The 19,416-nt window shown below is 50.6% G+C and overlaps 1 protein-coding gene across 1 annotated transcript in view; it reads left to right on the top strand.

Moving 5' to 3' along the window:
- The window catches only part of LOC147107974 (unconventional myosin-IXb-like), a 141,581-nt gene extending 136,972 nt beyond the window's left edge, over positions 1-4,609 (top strand). The window contains 3 exon segments of the mRNA XM_086005980.1: positions 2,069-2,211; positions 2,816-2,943; positions 3,475-4,609. Coding sequence (XP_085862106.1) covers positions 2,069-2,211; positions 2,816-2,943; positions 3,475-3,971 — 768 coding nt within the window. The 3' untranslated portion in view covers positions 3,972-4,609.
- Positions 4,610-19,416: the final 14,807 nt, after the last annotated feature.

The raw sequence follows: 19,416 nt of genomic DNA, 5'->3' as shown, positions 1-19,416 counted from the left end.
TGACCTCCCACCCCTCCCGCACTGACCTCCCACCCCTCCCGCACTGACCTCCCACCCCTCCCGCTCCGACCTCCCGCACTGACCTCCCACCCCTCCCGCTCCGACCTCCCGCTCCGACCTCCAACCCCTCCCGCTCCGACCTCCCACTCCTCCCGCTCCGACCTCCCACCCCTCCCGCACCGACCTCCCACCCCTCCCGCTCCGACCTCCCACCCCTCCCGCACTGACCTCCCGCTCCGACCTCCCGCTCCAACCTCCCACCCCTCCGGCACCGACCTCCCACCCCTCCGGCACCGACCTCCCACCCCTCCGGCACCGACCTCCCACCCCTCCGGCACCGACCTCCCACCCCTCCCGCTCCGACCTCCCACCCCTCCCGCTCCGACCTCCCACCCCTCCCGCTCCGACCTCCCGCTCCGACCTCCCACCCCTCCCGCTCCGACCTCCCACCCCTCCCGCACTGACCTCCCACCCCTCCCGCACTGACCTCCCGCACTGACCTCCCACCCCTCCCGCACTGACCTCCCGCCCCTCCCGCACTGACCTCCCGCCCCTCCCGCACTGACCTCCCGCCCCTCCCGCACTGACCTCCCGCCCCTCCCGCACTGACCTCCCGCTCCGACCTCCCACCCCTCCCGCTCCGACCCCTCCCGCTCCGCCCTCCCGCTCCGACCTCCCACCCCTCCCGCACTGACCTCCCACCCCTCCCGCACTGACCTCCCACCCCTCCCGCTCCGACCTCCCACCCCTCCCGCTCCGACCTCCAACCCCTCCCGCTCCGACCTCCCGCTCCGACCTCCCACCCCTCCCGCTCCGACCTCCCACCCCTCCCGCTCCGACCTCCCACCCCTCCCGCTCCGACCTCCCACCCCTCCCGCTCCGACCTCCCACCCCTCCCGCTCCGACCTCCCACCCCTCCCGCTCCGACCTCCCACCCCTCCCGCACTGACCTCCCGACCTCCCGCTCCGACCTCCCGCTCCGACCTCCCGCACCGACCTCCCACCCCTCCCGCACCGACCTCCCACCCCTCCCGCTCCGACCTCCCGCTCCGACCTCCCACCCCTCCCGCTCCGACCTCCCACCCTTCCCGCTCCGACCTCCCACCCCTCCCGCTCCGACCTCCCACCCCTCCCGCTCCGACCTCCCACCCCTCCCGCTCCGACCTCCAACCCCTCCCGCTCCGACCTCCAACCTCCAACCCCTCCCTGCACTGACCTCCATCACTAGCAGGCGCCTGTTTGCATCGCATGTGTTGTTGTTGTGTGTATTGCATGCTAACCCACGAGGAACTCACCTGAACCCTGAACCTCGCACTGCTCACTGTGATCCGTACGCGCCCCCTCGCTGTTACCATCGTCCTGGTGTTGCCAAGGCAACGTTTTGCCCCTTGGGCGTGACCGCAAGCTGGGTCAGGGTTCATTATTAATTGCCCCCAAATGTTCCCTGATCTCAGCCATAAACATTTGGTGGGGGGAGAGATTGATTCACTGAAAGTGTGGGGCAAATCTCCGAGAGGAAGCAGTATGGCCAATGTCTGACTGGCGATCCCTCCCCCTCACTCGCGTCACTTCCCCCCACCACCCCCCCCCCCCTCCCGTCAACCCCTCCCCATCCCCTCACTCCGACTCCCACCCAGCCAGGAACTGGACACCACCCTGGGGAGAAACACCAAGGAACTGTCTGTGGGTGGGATCATTTACATTCCCCCCCTTCCCCCCCCCCCCCAACTCACCCCCCAAATCCACTCACGAAGCCTCTCCCTGGGATAGTTCCACAGAATCTCCCCCCCCCGCCTGTGTGAGCCTGGAGGGTGAGTATTGGCAGGATATTGTACCTGGGGGGCTTCACAGCAAGCCCCAACCCTGTCCACATGCAGGTGGGAGTCTCTGGGTCAGGAGCAGGGTCCCTGACTGATTTCTACCCCTCGTCCACAACAATCCTGGGGCCCCCGGGTACCCATCGCCACCCTGGCTGTGGTCTGGTAGCTCAGCACAGGCCCCAGATGGAACCTGGCACCACAAGGAGCTCAGTAACGATGGCCATCTTCTTCCCCCGCCCTCCTTTTAGAGCAAAGGACCTCGGACCCCAAAACCTGATGAGGAGAATACCCCAAAGTTGGGAAGTCTGGATGAAGAAGAGCCTTCCGACACGGACATGGAACACGAGGAGGAAATCCTGATCGAGCAAATCCAGTCGATAAAGGAGGAGAGGTAAGTCGAGGGGAGCACCATACTGTGGGGCACCGACTCTCACTGGGGTACGGGTTCCCCACACACTGACTCTCACTGAGGTACGGGTTCCCCACACACTGACTCTCACTGGGGTACGGGTTCCACAGACACTGACTCTCACTGGGGTACGGGTTCCCCACACACTGACTCTCACTGGGGTATGGGTTCCCCACACACTGACTCTCACTGGGGTACGGGTTCCCCACACACTGACTCTCACTGGGGTACGGGTTCCACAGACACTGACTCTCACTGGGGTACGGGTTCCACAGACACTGACTCTCACTGGGGTACGTGTCCCCCACACACTGACTCTCACTGGGGTGCGGGTTCCACACACACTGACTCTCACTGGGGTGCGGGTTCCACAGACACTGACTCTCACTGGGGTACGGGTTCCACAGACACGGACTCTCACTGTGGTACGGGTTCCATTGACACCAATGTCCTCTCTCGCTAGCCCAAGGCTAATCCCAGTGTCCTCGTACTGAGAGCCCGGGATCAGCTCTCGCTCCGCACAGGCTGGGCGCTGGGCTCTTGCGGTCCAGTAAAACTCTCTCTCTTTCTCTGCTCCATCGCGCAGGGATCAGCTGACCCTCGAGCTCCCAGAGTTAGAGGAGAGAGGCTCCGATGAGGAAAACATGGACTCGGAGGCCTCCCTCAGTATGGAGAGTCTCCTCGATGATCGACCGGGGCAAGGGGAGTCCGGAGGTCAGTAAAAAGTAGGTTGCAATCTTGTGTACTTATGTATCTCTGAGGTTCTTTCACCTTCAGTGGCTGTGGGCTCAGCTCGGGCTCCGAGTACTATTGTAATTGGGCAGTGCGCCGGGGAGTCTGCGTACAGGAGGTGGGGAGACGGTCGTCTGCAGGCAGGCTCTGGCGAGACGGGCGGACTCCGGGGAGACGAGCGTGTGCGGGGGGACGGGCGTATGCGGGGGGGGGGGGGTGGGCTCCGGGGAGACGGGCGTCTGCAGGCGGGCTCCGGGGAGACGGACATCTGCGGGCGGGCTCTGGCGAGGCGAGCGTGTGCGGGGAGACGAGCGTCTGCGGGCGGCCTCCGGGGAGACAGGCGTTTGCAGGCGGGCTCCGGGGAGACGGGCGGGCTTTGGCGAGACGGATGTCTGCAGGCGGGCTCCGGGGAGATGAGCGTGTGCGGGCGGGATCCGGGGAGACGAGCATGTGCGGGCGGGCTCCGGAGAGACGGTGTGAATGAGTATATGCTTTCTTTTTGTCTCCCTCCAGGTCCAGCGGTGTTCCAGTTCACAGGAAGTCTCCGACGGCCGCTGCGGTCCGTGTCGGCGCTCCAGCCTCCGCCCGCCATCAAACAGCGCGTCTCCTCCCCGACTGAACATGAGTCTCTGCCAGCTCGCCCTCCCATCATGCAGCGGCGCGCGTTCTCCATGCTCGCGAGCACCAAGCTGCCCCGGCGCAATGCCGCGCTGCCCACGGGGAACATCAAACTGCCTCCTGGCATGGTCAGCACCACGGGCACCATCCCGGTGAGCCCTGACACCAGGGACAGGCAGCAGCACCCGCTGGCGGTCACTCTGCGACGGCGCGAGATGCCCTCGCGGCGATCTGACAACATCCGCTCCATGTACGTCGCCGCGCGGGAGGTCGTACCGCCACAGGCCACTACTCAGACCGATGAGGCCAAACCCACTCCGGCCAAGGTCCAGCGGAGGTTTTCCGACCCACTGGTGGAACTTCCTCACGGAGCCGACGACTCCGGCCTGTAAAGTTCCCGCTGACTCCGGGAGCAGGTGCCAGACATTCCCGGTTTATACGCACACCTCGCAGAACCAGTTTACCACCTCCCCCATGTCATACCGCTGACCGCCCGAGTGAGAGTGAGTGACCATCTGATCCGAGAGCGAGTGACCGCCTGGACTGAGAGTGAGTGACCATCTGATCCGAGAGTGAGTGACCGCCTTGACCAAGAGTGAGTGACCGTCTGAACTGAGTGTGAGAATGAGTGACCGCCTGCACCGAGAGTGAGAATGAGTGACCATCTGATCCGAGAGTGAGTGACCGCCTGGACCGAGACTGAGAGTGAGTGACCATCTGATCCGAGAGTGAGTGACCGCCTGGACCGAGAGTGAGAGTGAGTGACCATCTGATCCGAGAGTGAGTGACCGCCTGGACCGAGAGTGAGAATGAGTGACCATCTGATCTGAGAGTGAGTGAGAGTGACCTCCTCCAACACTTTGCTCTGTACTGTGTGAGAGATTTTTATTTTATTTGAACGCCCCCCAGCTGAACATGGGAGTCCTTCCTGTGTTGAGAAGGTGGATCCCCTCCCCCTCCCCACCTGTAACCATTTCCCCAACAATGAAAATACTTTTTTTTTTATATATAAATAAATGTAATACTTGTTTGTGTTTGTCACTTGTCCGTGTTGAAGTGAACACAAAGCATTGGTCGGGGACTGGCTGTAGACGGGCCTCGGTTCGAATACTGTGCCCGGTTTGGGTTTCCTCCTAAGGTTGGGGGACATTTAGGCTTTGGAAAGGGTGTGCAGGAGGAGCACGAGATTAATTCTGTTTAAAACATTTTAGTTACCAACAGGCTCCAAGAGCCATCTGTGGGCAGGCCCCAGTTAACATATTGTGTCTGGTTTTAGGGAAGGATGGAGAGGGTGCAGAAGCGAGCCGCGATGATTCTAGCGATAAGAGGCTTTAGTTAGGAGCAGAGACTGAAGAAACGAGCTCTCGTCACAAGAACAGAGACAAAGCAAAGGAGCTCGGAGAGAGATGTTCAAAATTGTCGGGATAAAGTATTTCCACTGGTCACTGAGTCGGTAACATAAGAACATAAGAAATAGGAGCAGGAGTAGGCCAATCGGCCCCTCGAGCCTGCTCCGCCATTCAATAAGATCATGGCTGATCTGATCCTAACCGCCAATCCACTATCACTGAACCATCTCCTGAATCTAACAGAATTAGACACACGAAATAGGAGCAGGATCAGGCTACACGGCCCCTGGGCCCGCTCCGCTACCCACAGGGCCATGACCGATCCGAACCTAGACTCATGTCCAAATTCCTGCCCGCTCCCCATAACCCTTTTTCCCTTTACTTCTAGGAAACTGTCTATTTCTGTTTTAAATTTATGTAATGATGTAGCTTCTACAGCTTTTTGGGGCAGCATATTCCATGGACCTACCACCCTCTGAGTGAAGTAGTTCCTCATCTCAGTTTTGAAAGAGCAGCCCTTATTCTAAGACTATGCCCCCTAATTCTAGTTTCACCCATCATCGGGAACATCCTCCCCGCATCCACCCGATCCAACCCCTTCACAATCTTATATGTTTCAATAAGATCGCCTCTCATTCTTCTGAACTCCAATGAGTAGAGTCCCAATCTACTCAACCTCTCCTCATATGTCCATCCCCTCATCCCCAGGATTAACCGAGTGAACCTTCTTTGTACTGACTCGAGAGCAAGTATGTCTTTTCTTAAGTATGGACACCAAAACTGTATAGAAACACAGACGATAGAGCGGGAGTAGGCCATTCGGCCCTTCGAGCCTGCTCCGCCATTCAATGTGATCATGGCTGATCATCCAAACTCAGTACCCTGTCCCCGCCTTTTCCCCATATCCCTTGATCCCTTCAGCCTCAAGAAACATATCCAACTCTTTCTTGAATATATTTAATGAACTGGCCTCCACCGCCCTCTGTGGCAGAGAATTCCACAGGTTCACCACTCTCTGGGTGAAGAAATTCCTCATTTCAGTCCTAAATGGCTTACCCCTTATCCTTAGACTATGACCCCTGGTTCTGGACTCCCCGGCCATCAGAAACATCCTTCCTGCATCTAGTATGCAGTATTCCAGGTGCGGTCTCACCAATACCTTGTACAACTGAAGCAATACCTCCCTATTTTTATATTCTATCCCCCTAGCAATGAAAGCCAACATTCCATTGGCCTTCTTAATCACTTGCTGCACCTGCATACTAACCTTTTGAGTTTCGTGCACCAGGACCCCCAGATCCCTTTGTACTTCAGTACTTTACAGTTTCTTGCCATTAAGATAATAACTTGTTCTACGATTTTTCCTGCCAAAGTGCATAACCTCACACTTTCCAGTATTGTATTCCATCTGCCAAATCTCTGCCCACTTACTTAGCCTGTCTATGTCCCCTTGCAGCTTTTTTATGTCCTCCTCACTCACTACTTTCCCTCCCATCTTAGTATCATCTGCAAACTTTGATATGTTACACTCGGTCCCCTCCTCCAAATCGTAAATATAGATTGTAAAGAGTTGGGGACCCAGCACTGACCCCTGTGGAACACCACTAGTTACTGATTGCCAGTCCGAGAATGAACCATTTATCCCAACTCTCTGCTTTCTGTTAGATAGCCAATCCTCTATCCATGCCAGAATATTACCCCCAATCCCGTGATTTTTTATCTTAAGCAATAATCTTTTGTGTGGCACCTTGTCAAATGTCTTTTGGAAGTCTAAATACACTACGTCCACTGGTTCCCCTTTATCCACCCTATATGTTACTTCCTCAAAGAACTCCAGCAAATTTGTCAAACATGACTTCCCCTTCATAAAACCATGCTGACTTTGTCCTATTAAATTATGATTATCCAAATGTCCTGTTACTGTCTCCTTAATAATGGACTCCAATATTTTACCTACCACAGATGTTAGGCTAACCGGTCTATAGTTTCCAGCCTTCTATCTACTGCCCTTTTTAAATAAGGGCGTTACATTAGCAGTTTTCCAGTCTGCCGGGACCTTTGCTGATTCCAGGGAGTTTTGGAAAATTATTACCAATGTATCCACAATCCCTACCGCCACTTCCCTCAAGACCCTAGGATGTAAGCCATCAGGTCCAGGTGATTTATCCGCCTTGAGTCCCATTATTTTACTGAGTACCACTTCCTTAGTGATTTTGATCGTGTTTAGCTCCTCCCCCCCTATAGCCCCCTGTTTGTCCAGTGTTGGGATATTCTTAGTGTCTTCTACTGTGAAGACTGGTGCAAAATATTCATTCAGTGTTTTTGCCATCTCCATATTTCCCACCATTAATTTCCCGGTCTCATCCTCTAAGGGACCAACATTTACTTTAGCCACCCTTTTTCTTTTTATATAACTATAAAAACTCTTACTATCTGTTTTTATATTTTTGCTAATTTACTTTCATAATCTATCTTCCCTTTCTTAATCAATCTTTTTGTTACTTTTTGCTGTCTTTTAAAGTTTTCCCAATCCTCTATCCTCCCACTAGATTTGGCTACCTTATATGCCCTTGTTTTTAGTCGAATACTATCCTTAATTTCTTTACTTAGCCACGGATGGCTGTCTTTTCTTTTACACCCTTTTCTTCTCAGTGGAATATATATTTTTTGGAAGTTGTAAAAAACTCCTTAAATGTACACCACTGATCATGTATCGTCTTACCCTTTAATCTATTTTCCCAATCCACTCTACTCAATTCCGCTCTCATACCTTCATAGTCTCCTTTATTCAAGCTTAGCACGCTTGTTTGAGATCCAACCTTCTCACCCTCTAATTGAATATGGAATTCAACCATGTTATGGTCACTCATTCCAAGGGGATCCTTTACTAGGACATTTTTAATTAATCCTGTCTCGTTACACAGGACCAGATCTAAGGTTGCTTGCCCCCTGGTCGGTTCAGTTACATACTGCTCAAGAAACCCATCCCTAATACACTCAATGAACTCATCCTCAAGGCAGCCCTGCCCAATTTGATTTGTCCAATTAATATGATAGTTAAAATCCCCCATAATTATAGATGTTCCCTTATTACAAGCCTCAACTATTTCCTGATTGATACTCCGTCCAACAGAGTTGCAACTGTTCGGAGGCCTATAGACTACGCCCACTAGTGTTTTTTTCCCCTTATTATTCCTTACCTCCACCCAAACTGTTTCATTATCCTGATCTTTTGACCCAATATCATTTCTCTGTATTACAGTGATTCCTTCCTTTATTAACATAGCCACCCCACCTCCCCTTCCTTCCTGCCTGTCCTTCCTGATCGCTAAATAACCTGGTATGTTTAATTCCCAGGCATTGTCACCCTGCAGCCATGTTTCTGTAATGGCCACAAGATCATACCCATATGTAGTTATTTGTGCCATTAACTCGTCTATTTTGTTACGAATGCTACGTGCATTCAGATAGAGAACTTTCAAATATGTTTTGTGACACTTAGTTCCTGCTTTTGCCCTTTTTATTACTTTACACTTTACTCCATACCTTCTGCCCCTTCCTGACACCTTCCTGACACACTCTGGTTTTTAATTTCCCCACTGCTACCTAAGTCTATGACCTTCTCTGTTGTCATTTTTATTATTTGCTCTCTAGGAACCTCCCCCCCCACTAGTTAGTTTAAAGCCCTCTCTACAGCCCTAGTTATATGATCCGCCAGGACTCTAGTCCCAGCACTGGCCAAGTGAAGCCCGTCCCAATGGAACAGCTCCCTCCTGCCCCAGTACTGGTGCCAGTGTCCCAGGAAGCAAAACCCATTTCTCTCACACCAGTCTTTGAGCCACGCATTTAACTCATTTTATTTGTCCTAGCCAAATTTGCTCGTGGCTCAGGTAATAATCCAGAGATTAGATACATAGATACATAGAAGATAGGAGCAGGAGTAGGCCATTCGGCCCTTCGTGCCTGCTCCGCCATTCGATGAGATCATGGCTGATCTTTTAATTCAGTATCCCGTCCCCGCCTTCTCTCCGTAACCCTTAACCCCTTTTGCCCGTAGAAATATATCTAATTCCCTCTTAAATATATTTAATGAGCTGGCGTACACTGCCCTCTGTGGCAATGAGTTCCACAGGTTCACCACTCTCTGAGTGAAGAAATTCCCCCTCATCTCTGTCCTAAATGGTTTAGCCCTTATCCTCAAATTATGTCCTCTAGTTCTGTTCTCACCCGCCAAGGGAAACATTCCTTCTGCATCCAGTCTGTCTAGACCTGTCAGAATTTTATACACTTCTATGAGGTCCCCTCTCAATCTTCTAAACTCCAGTGTGTACATCCCTAAACTACATAGTCTCTCCTCATAGGTCATTCCCGCCATTCCTGGTATCAGCCTGGTGAATCGCCGCTGCACCCCCTCCATGGCAAGAACATCCTTCCTCAGATGAGGCGACCAAAACTGTACACAGTACTCGAGGTGTGGTCTCACCAGTGCCCTGTACAGCTGCAGCAAGGTATCCCTGTTCCTGTATTCTAACCCTTTTGCTATGAAGGCCAGCATACCGTTTGCCTTCTTGACCGCCTGTTGCACCTGCATGCTCGCCTTCAGTGACTGGTGTACAAGAACACCCAGGTCTCTCTGTACTTCCCCCTCTCCCAATCTATTGCCATTTAAATAATAATTTGCCCTCCCGTTCCTGCACCCAAGGTGGATAACTTCGCACTTGTCCACATTATAGTGCATCTGCCATTTATCCGCCCAATCGCCCAGTCTGTCCAAATCGCTCTGGAGCTTCCTGGTCTCTTCCTCTGAGCCCACCCCCCCTCCTAGTTTAGTGTCGTCTGCAAATTTGGAAATGCTGCATCCGACTCCCTGATCCAGGTCATTAATGTAAATTGTGAACAGCTGGGGGCCCAGGACAGATCCCTGTGGTACCCCACTTGTTACTGCCTGCCATTCAGAAAATGAGCCGTTTATTCCAACTCTCTGTTTTCTATCTGACAGCCAGTTCCCTATCCACGCCAAAACTTTCCCCTTTATCCCATGAGCCTCAATTTTCCATGCTAATCTTTTATGTGGGACCTTATCGAAGGCCTTTTGGAAGTCCAGGTACACCACATCTACTGGCTCTCCCCCATCTATTCTACCAGTTACTCCCTCAAAAAATTCCAATAGATTAGTCAAGCACGATTTACCCTTTGTAAATCCATGTTGACTCTGTCCTATCCTGTCCCCATTTGCTAAGTGCTCCGCTATTTCATCCTTAATGATGGACTCCAGCATTTTGCCCACAACTGATGTAAGGCTTACAGGTCTGTAATTACCTGCTTTTTCCCTACCCCCCTTTTTGAATAGTGGGGTAACGTTAGCTACCCTCCAATCCATCGGCACTGTTCCCGAGTCTAATGAATTCTGAAAAATCATCCTTAGTGCATCCGCTATCTCTAGGGCCACCTCCTTCAGTACCCTAGGATGCATGTTATCAGGCCCTGGGGATTTGTCCACCTTCAATCCCTTTAGCTTCCTTAACACCATATCCTTAGAGATATTGATTTGCGTCAGTTCCTCCTTTGCCAATGTCCCTATTTTTCCCGATATCCCAGGGAGGTTTTTTGTGTCTTCCTTCGTAAAGACTGACCCAAAGTATGCATTTAGTTGATCTGCCATTTCCTTATTTCCCATTATATATTCCCCCGTATCTGACTGCAATGGACCAACTTTGGTTTTCACCAGTCTTTTCCTTTTGATATACTTATAAAAGCTTTTGGAGTTAGTTTTTATATTTTCCGCCAGCTTGTTTTCGTAAGCTATTTTGCCCCTCTTGATTATGCCCTTTGCCCTCCTTTGCTCTATCTTAAACTGTTCCCAATCTTCCGCTCTGGCGCTTTTTTTGGCTATTTTATACGCCCTATCTTTGGATTTTATGCTGTCTCTAATTTCCCCTGTTATCCACGGTTGAGTCACCTTTTTAGATTTCCTTTTATGCCAGATTGGTATAAACAATTTTTGCAATTTTGTCATTCTATCTTTAAATGTTTGCCATTGTTTATCTACCTCCAGTCCTCCCAGGAACGTTGTCCAATCAGACCTACTCAGTTCCCGTCTCATGGCATCATAATTCCCCTTGTTTAAATTCAGGACCTTAGTCTCTGAGTCAATTTCTTCGCTCTCCATTTCGAGTGAGAAATCGATCATGTTATGATCGCTCTGACCCAAGGGTCCCCGTACAACAAGATTACTGATTAGTCCCTTCTCATTGCACAGTACCCAGTCCAATATAGCCTGTTCCCGAGTTGGTTCCTCGACATATTGATCCAGATAACCATCCCTCAAACACTCAAGGAATTCCTCCTCCTCATTATTTTTACTGATTAGGCTAGTCCAATCTATATGTAAGTTAAAGTCACCTATGATGACAGCTGTGCTCTTATTGCACGCTTCTCTAATTTCCCTCGTGATGCCCTCCCTAACCTCTATTTTACTATTTGGAGGCCTATATACCACTCCTATTAATGTTTTTCGCCCCTCGCTATTTCTTAGCTCCACCCATATAGATTCTGTATTAACTGAGTTAATATCCTTCCTTTCAATTGCATTTATCCCCTCTTTTACTAGCAATGCTACCCCTCCTCCCTTTCTTTTTTGTCGATCCTTCCTAAATACTGAATACCCCTGTATGTTAAGCTCCCAGCCCTGCTCACCCTGCAACCATGTTTCCGTAATCCCAATTAGGTCATAATTATTAACCTCTATTTCCACAGCTAATTCATCTACCTTGTTCCTGATGCTTCTCGCATTAAGGTATAAAACCCTCAGGCTTTTTTTATGCTCACATTTTTTATGAATTAGTTTGGCCCTTTGTTTTTTGTTCCTCACCCTTTTATCATTTATTTCTGTCTGCCTTTCACTTTCCTCTATTTCACTACATAGGTTTCTAGCCCCCTGCCATACTAGTTTAAATGCTCCCGAACTGCTTTATCAAAAATTATTACCCTTGAGGTTCTGTTTTTTAATTTGACCCCTAGCTGCTCATAATCCTTTAACAGAACCGGCTTCCTAGTCCTATCTACGTCGTTTGTACCAACATGGACCACGACAACTGGATCCACCCCCTCCCACTGCAAGTTCCTTTCCAGCCCAGAGGAGATGTCCTTAACCCTGGCACCGGGTAGGCAACACAGCCTTCGGGTGGGAGAGGGAATAAGTCATCAGCAAAAGACCGAATGGAAAGATTTGGGGAATGACGGGTATTGTTAGAACATGGACTGACCCCCAGAGACAGTGGGAGCAACGGAATTTCTAACAGGTTCTAAAAGGCAAGGTGGGTAAATATTTGAAAAACAATAAAATTAAGGGCAGGAGGACGAGATTAAGTGGCTCGTTCCACGAGCTAGCACAGGCGCGATGGGCCGAGTGGGGGGGGGGGGGGAAAGAGACAGAATTAGACTAAGGGGGTAGCTCAGAGCTGCTCGAGGCACAATGGCCTGAATAGTCTCCCTTCTGTGCTATAAGATTCTGAGAACATAGAATCATAGACGAGTACAGCACAGAAGGAGACCATTCGGCCCATCAAGTCTGCGCCGACTCTTTAGAAAAGCAATCATAGAGTCATACAGCACGGATAGAGGCCCTTCGGCCCATCGTGTCCGCGCCGGCCATCAAGCCCTGTCTAATCTAATCCCATATTCCAGCATTTGGTCCGTAGCCTTGTATGCTGTGGCATTTCAAGTGCTCATCCAAATGCTTCTTAAATGTTGTGAGGGTTCCTGCCTCCACAACCCTTTCAGGCAGTGAGTTCCAGACTCCAACCACCCTCTGGGTGAAAAAGTTATTTCTCAAATCCCCTCTAAACCTCCCGCCCTTTACCTTGAATCTATGCCCTCTAGTTATTGACCCCTCTACTAAGGGGAAAAGCTCCTTAGTATCCATCCTATCTATGCCCCTCATAATTTTGTACACCTCAATCATGTCCCCCCTCAGCCTCCTCTGCTCCAAGGAAAACAAACCCAATCTGCCCAGTCTCTCTTCATAGCTGAAGCGCTCCAGCCCTGGTAACATCCTGGTGAATCTCCTCTGCACCCTCTCCAAAGCGATCACATCCTTCCTGTAGTGTGGCGACCAGAACTGCACACAGTATTCCAGCTGTGGCCTAACCAGTGTTTTATACAGCTCCATCATAACCTCCTTGCTCTTATATTCTATGCCTCGGCTAATGAAGGCAAGTATCCCATATGCCTTTTTTACCACCTTATCCACCTGTTCCGCCGCCTTCAGGGATCTGTGTACTTGCACACCCAGATCCCTCTGACCCTCCGTCTTGTCTAGGGTCTTTCCATTCATTGTGTATTCTTTTGCCTTGTTAGTCCCCCCAAAGTGCATCACCTCGCACTTTTCCGGGTTAAATTCCATTTGCCACTGTTCCGCCCATCTGACCAACCCATCTATATCGTCCTGCAGACTGAGGCTACCCTCCTCGCTATTTACCACCCTACCAATTTTTGTATCATCCGCGAACTTACTGATCATACCTTTTACATTCATATCCAAGTCATTAATGTAGACCACAAACAGCAAGGGACCCAGCACCGATCCCTGTGGTACCCCACTGGCCACAGGCTTCCAGTCACAAAAACAACCTTCGACCATCACCCTCTGCCTTCTGCCACTAAGCCAGTTTTGTATCCAATGTGCCAAGGCACCCTGGATTCCATGGGCTCTTACCTTCTTGACCAGTCTCCTGTGTGGGACTTTATCGAAGGCCTTACTGAAATCCATGTATACCACATCCACTGCGTTACCCTCATCCACACACCTAGTCACCCCCTCAAAAAATTCAATCAAATTAGTCAGACATGATCTTCCCTTGACAAAGCCATGTTGACTATCCCTGATTAATCCTTGCCTCTCCAAGTGGAGACTAATTTTGTCCCTCAGAATTTTTTCCAATAATTTTCCTACCACTGATGTTAGGCTCACTGGCCTGTAGTTCCCCGGTTTTTCCCTACTCCCCTTCTTGAATAATGGTACTACATTAGCGGTTCTCCAGTCCTCTGGCACATCCCCTGTGGCCAGAGATGTTCTGAATATATGTGTTAGAGCCCCCGCAATCTCTTCCTTTGCCTCACACAGCAGCCTGGGATACATTTTGTCCGGGCCTGGGGATTTATCCATTTTTAGGCCTGCTAAAACCGCCAATACCTCCTCCCTCTCGATGTTAATATGTTCGAGCATATCACAGTCCCCCCGCCCTATTTCTATGTCTACATCGTCCTTCTCCATAGTGAAAACAGATGCAAAAAATTCATTTAGAACCCCTCCTACATCTTCCGGCTCCGCACACAGATTGCCACTTTTGTCCCTAATGGGCCCTATTTCTTCCCTAGTTATCCTCTTACCCTTAATCTATATATATATAAAGCGGCTCTTCTGTCTGTCCCGATGTCTGTCTGTCCCTCCGTGTTCTATACGTTTGAAAGTTACAGAGCGTACCGACGCGTGCGTCGCCTCAAAAGAAAGCTTGCGATTCCGGACCGGTCATAGGCGTATTTACGTTTCGGCCGGACAAAAATCCCGCCCGCGGTATCCCAAAAACGTTCAGCGTTCCGCTCATTAGCATCTCATTAGCGACCGTGTGACATCGAGGTCCACCAATCGGACGGCGGGTTCCTTCCTACAGTTGAGTGTCGAGTGACTCGACGATTGAGCAATCCTACGCTTCGGTGACCTGACCGGTCGACCAATCGGTGCGTGTGTGGGCGGGCCTTATCCTTCTGAACCGAGGTGAGTGGACGCCATCTTGATTTTTCACAATTTTTTCCCCCACACTTTGTGTGTTAGGGAACTAAGGTAAATATTTTAATGATGTGTTAGGGAATTAAATAACAATTTAATAGGGGGGGGGGGGAGAGCCTCGGGAAATCGCGGGGGGGTGGAGAGCCTCGGGAAATCACGGGGGGGGGAGAGCCTCGGGAAATCACGGGGGGGGGAGAGAGCCTCGGGAAATCGCGGGGGGGGGTGGGGGGAGAGCCTCGGGAAATCGCGGGGGGGGGGGAGAGCCTCGGGAAATCGCGGGGGGGGGGGGAGAGCCTTGTGAAATCGCGGGGGGCTCGCGCCGCCCGCCCGCCCACAGCGGCCGTCCATCAGCCGCGCGATATGCGGGGGACCTCCGCTCCGGACCTCAGGTGCTAGGCAGGGGGAGGGGCCGGAGAGAGGGACAGAGGGGAGCGGGGGAGGGAGGGAGACGGGAGGGAGAGGAGGGGAGGGAGGGTTAGGACAGGGAGATGACATGACAGGGAGAGGGGGGACACACGGGCAGGGAGACCAAGCGCCCCAAAATTGCCCTCGCAACGCGGGGCTCCCCAGCTAGTATACTTATAAAACATCTTAGGGTTTTCCTTTATTTTGCTCGCCAGTGTTATTTCATGGCCCCTCCTTGATCTCCTAATTTCTTTTTTAAGTATCCCCCTGCACTTTTTGTACTCCTCTAGGGCTTCCTCCATCTTTAGCCTTTTGTATCTGCCAAAAGCCCTCCTTTTTTTCCTAATCCATTCTCGTATATCCCCTGACATCCAAGGTTCCCTGTGGTTTTTGGAACCACCCTTGACCTTTACGGGAACATGTTGCCATTGTATGATCTCAATCTCCCTTCTGAAAGCCTCCCATTGCTCCGATGCGGATTTTCCTACAAGTAGCTGATCCCAGTCCATTTTGGCCAGATCCTGCCTTATCCTATTAAAATCGGCCTTCCCCCAATTTAGAACCTTTATTTCCGGCCCATCCCTGTCCTTTTCCATGACCACCTTAAATCTCACCATATTATGGTCACTATCACCAAAGTGCTCACCTATTAGCACTTCTTCCACTTGGCCGGCCACATTCCCTAGAATTAGGTCCAGTACCGCCCCCTCTCTTGTAGGACTTTCTACATCCCCGTTAGTCCGGCTCTCTCCCCATATCCCTGCAATTTTTTCTCCTTCAAGTATTTATCCAATTCCCTTTTGAAGGCCACGATTGAATCTGTATCCACCGCCCTATCAGGCAGCGCGTTCCAAATCCTAACCACTCGCGTAAAAAAGTTTTCCCTCCTGTCGCCTCTGGTTCTTTTGCAACTTCTCCAGCATCAGGCAATTAATAGGAATGTCATAGAGTTAGACAGCATAAAGAGGCCCTTCGGCCCATCGTGTCCGCGCCGGCCATCAAGCCCTGTCTAATCTAATCCCATTTTCCAGCACTTGGTCCGTAGCCTTGTATGCTATGGCGTTTCAAGTGCTCATCTAAATGCTTCTTGAATGTTGTGAGGGTTCCTGCCTCTACCACCCTTTCAGGCAGTGAGTTCCAGATTCCAACCACCCTCTGGGTGAAAAAGTTTTTCCTCAAATCCCCTCTAAACCTCCTGCCCCTTACCTTGAAACTATGCCCCCTGGTTATTGACCCCTCTACTAAGGGGAAAAGTTCCTTTCTATCTACCCTATCTGTGCCCCTCATAATTTTGGACACCTCAATCAGGTCCCCCCTCAGCCTTCTCTGCTCTAAGGAAAACAACCCCAGCCTGTCCAGTCTCTCTTCATAGCTGAAGTGCTCCAGCCCAGGTGAATCCTGGTGAATCTCCTCTGCACCCTCTCCAATGCAATCACATCCTTCCTATAGTGTGGCGACACTACTCCACACAGTATTCCCGCTGTGGCCTAACTAGCGTTTTGTACAGCTCCATCATAACCTCCCTGCTCTTGTATTCTATGCCTCGGCTAATGAAGGCAAGCATCTCATATGCCTTTTTAACCACCTTATCTACCTGTCCTTCTGCCTTCAGGGACCTATGTACATGCACACCAAGGTCCCTCTGATCCCCTGTCCTTCCTAGGGTCCTACCATTCATTGTGTATTCCCTTGCCTTGTTAGTCCTCCCAAAATGCATCACCTCACACTTTTCAGGGTTAATTTACATTTGCTACTGTTCTGCCCATCTGACCAGCCCATCTATATCGTCCTGTAGCCTGAGGCTACCCTCTTCGCTATTTACCACTCCACCAATTTTCGTGTCATCTGCGAACTTACTGATCATACCTCCTACATTCATCTCTAAATCATTAATGTACACTACAAACAGCAAAGGACCCAGCACCGATCCCTGCGGTACACCACTGGACACAGGCTTCCAGTCACAAAAACAACCTTCCACCATCACCCTCTGCCTCCTGCCACTAAGCCAATTTTGGATCCAATGTGCCAAATTGCCCTGGATCCCATGGGCTCTTACCTTCTTGACCAGTCTCCCATGCAGGACTTTATCAAAAGCCTTACTGAAGTCCATGTAGACTACATCAACTGCACTACCCTCATCCACGCACCTAGTCACCCCCTCAAAATTCAATCAAATTGGTTAGACATGATCTTCCCCCTGACAAAGCCATGCTGACTATCCTTGATTAATCCCTGCCTCTCCAAGTGGAGACTAATTCTGTCCCTCAGAATTTTTCCCAATAATTTCCCTACCACTGATGTTAGGCTCACTGGCCTGTAATTCCCTGGTTTATCCCTCCTACCCTTTTTGAATAATGGTACTACGTTAGCTGTTCTCCAGTCCTCTGGACCTCCCCTGTGGCCAGAGAGGTTCTGAAAATTTGTGTCAGAGCCCCTGCAATTTCCTCCCTTGCCTCACACAGCAGCCTGGGATACATCTCGTCTGGGCCTGGCGATTTATCCACTTTTAAGCCCGCTAAAACCGCTAGTTCCTCCTCCCTCTCAATACTAATTTGTTCAAGTATACCACAATCCCCCTGCCTGATTTCTATGCCTAAATCGTCCTTCTCCATAGTGAACACAGATGCAAAATATTCATTTAAAACCTCACCTACATCTTCCAGCTCTACACACAGATTGCCACTTTGGTCCCTAATGGGCCCTACTCTTTCCCTGGTTATCCTCTTGCTCTTAATATACTTATAAAACACCGTGGGATTTTCCTTTATTTTGCCTGCCAGTGTTTTTTCATGCCCCCTCTTCGCTCTCTTAAAGTAGCCCCTGCACTTTCTATACTCCTCTAGGGCTTCCACTGTTTTTAGTCCTTTGTATCTGCCAAAAGCCTCCCTTTTTTCCCTAATCCATTCTTGTATATCCCTTGACATCCAGGGTTCCCTGGGCTTGTTGGTCCCACCCTTGACCTTTACGGGAACATGTTGGCGTTGTACTCTCTCTATTTCCTTTCTGAAAGACTCCCACTGCTCTGTTGTGAATTTTCCTACAAGTAGCTGATCCCAGTCCACTTTGGCCAGATCCTGCCTTATATTAAAATCGGCCTTCCTCCAATTTAGAACCTTTATTTCCGGTCCATCTTTGTCCTTTTCCATGACTACCTTAAATCTCACCGAATTATGGTCACTGTCACCAAAATACTCTCCTACTGACACTTGCCCGGCCACATTCCCTAGAATTAGGTCCAGTACCGCCCCCTCTGTTGTAGGACTTTCTACATGCTGGCTCAAAAAGCTCTCCTGGATGCACTTTAAGAATTCCGCATCTTCTAAGCCTTTCACACACTGACTATCCCAGTTAATATTGGGGAAGTTGAAATCCCCTATTATTGCTACACTTCTCTGAGATTTGCCTAAATATCTGTTCCTCTATCTCCCCTGACTGTTTGGGGGCCTATAGTACACTCCCAGCAAAGTGCTTGCCCCCTTTTTGTTTTTAAGTTCTACCCATATGGCCTCATTAGAGGAACCCGCTAATATATCATCCCTCCTTACAGCAGTAATTGACTCCTTGATTAATATTGCAACACCCCCTCCTCTTTTACACCCCCCTCTGTCTCGCCTGAAGATTCTATACCCTGGAATATTGAGCTGCCAGTCCTGCCCCTCCCTCAACCATGTCTCTGTGATAGCAACAATATCATACTCCCATGTGTTCATCAACACCTTCAATTCATCTGCCTTACTCACAAGACTTCTTGCATTAAAATAAATGCCATCCAGCCTTGCCACACTCCCTTGTGCCGTTACATATTTGCTCTGCCTTCCAGGCTGACTTGTTTTTTTTCCCTCTATATTTGGCTGTGCATCACCCCCTACTATAGCTCCACTCTGTATCCCATCCCCCTGCCAAGTTAGTTTAAACCCCCCCCCCCCCCCCCCCCCACCCCCCAGTACTAGCAAACCTCCCGCAAGGATGTTGGTCCCATTCCGGTTCAGGTGCAACCCGTCCGACTTGTACAGGTCCCACCTTCCCCAGAAGCAGACCCAGTGATCCAGGAAACTAAAGCCCTCCCTCCTGCACCAACTCTTTAGCCACGCATTCATCTGCTCTATCCTCCTATTCCTATACTCACTAGCACGTGGCACCGGGAGTAATCCAGAGATTACAACCTTTGAGGTCCTGCTTTTTAATCTGCTACCTAGCTCCCTAAATTCTTGTTGCAGGACCTCATCCCACTTTCTACCCATGTCGTTGGTACCAATGTGAATCACGACCTCTGACTGTTCGCCCTCCCCCTTC

Source organism: Somniosus microcephalus, chromosome 13, assembly GCF_052327205.1.
Source record: "Somniosus microcephalus isolate GS21.2 chromosome 13, FLI_Smic_1.0, whole genome shotgun sequence".
NCBI lineage: Eukaryota > Metazoa > Chordata > Chondrichthyes > Squaliformes > Somniosidae > Somniosus > Somniosus microcephalus.
The sequence above is the reverse complement of the archived record's forward strand: the minus strand, read 5'-3'. Positions and strand labels throughout refer to the sequence as shown.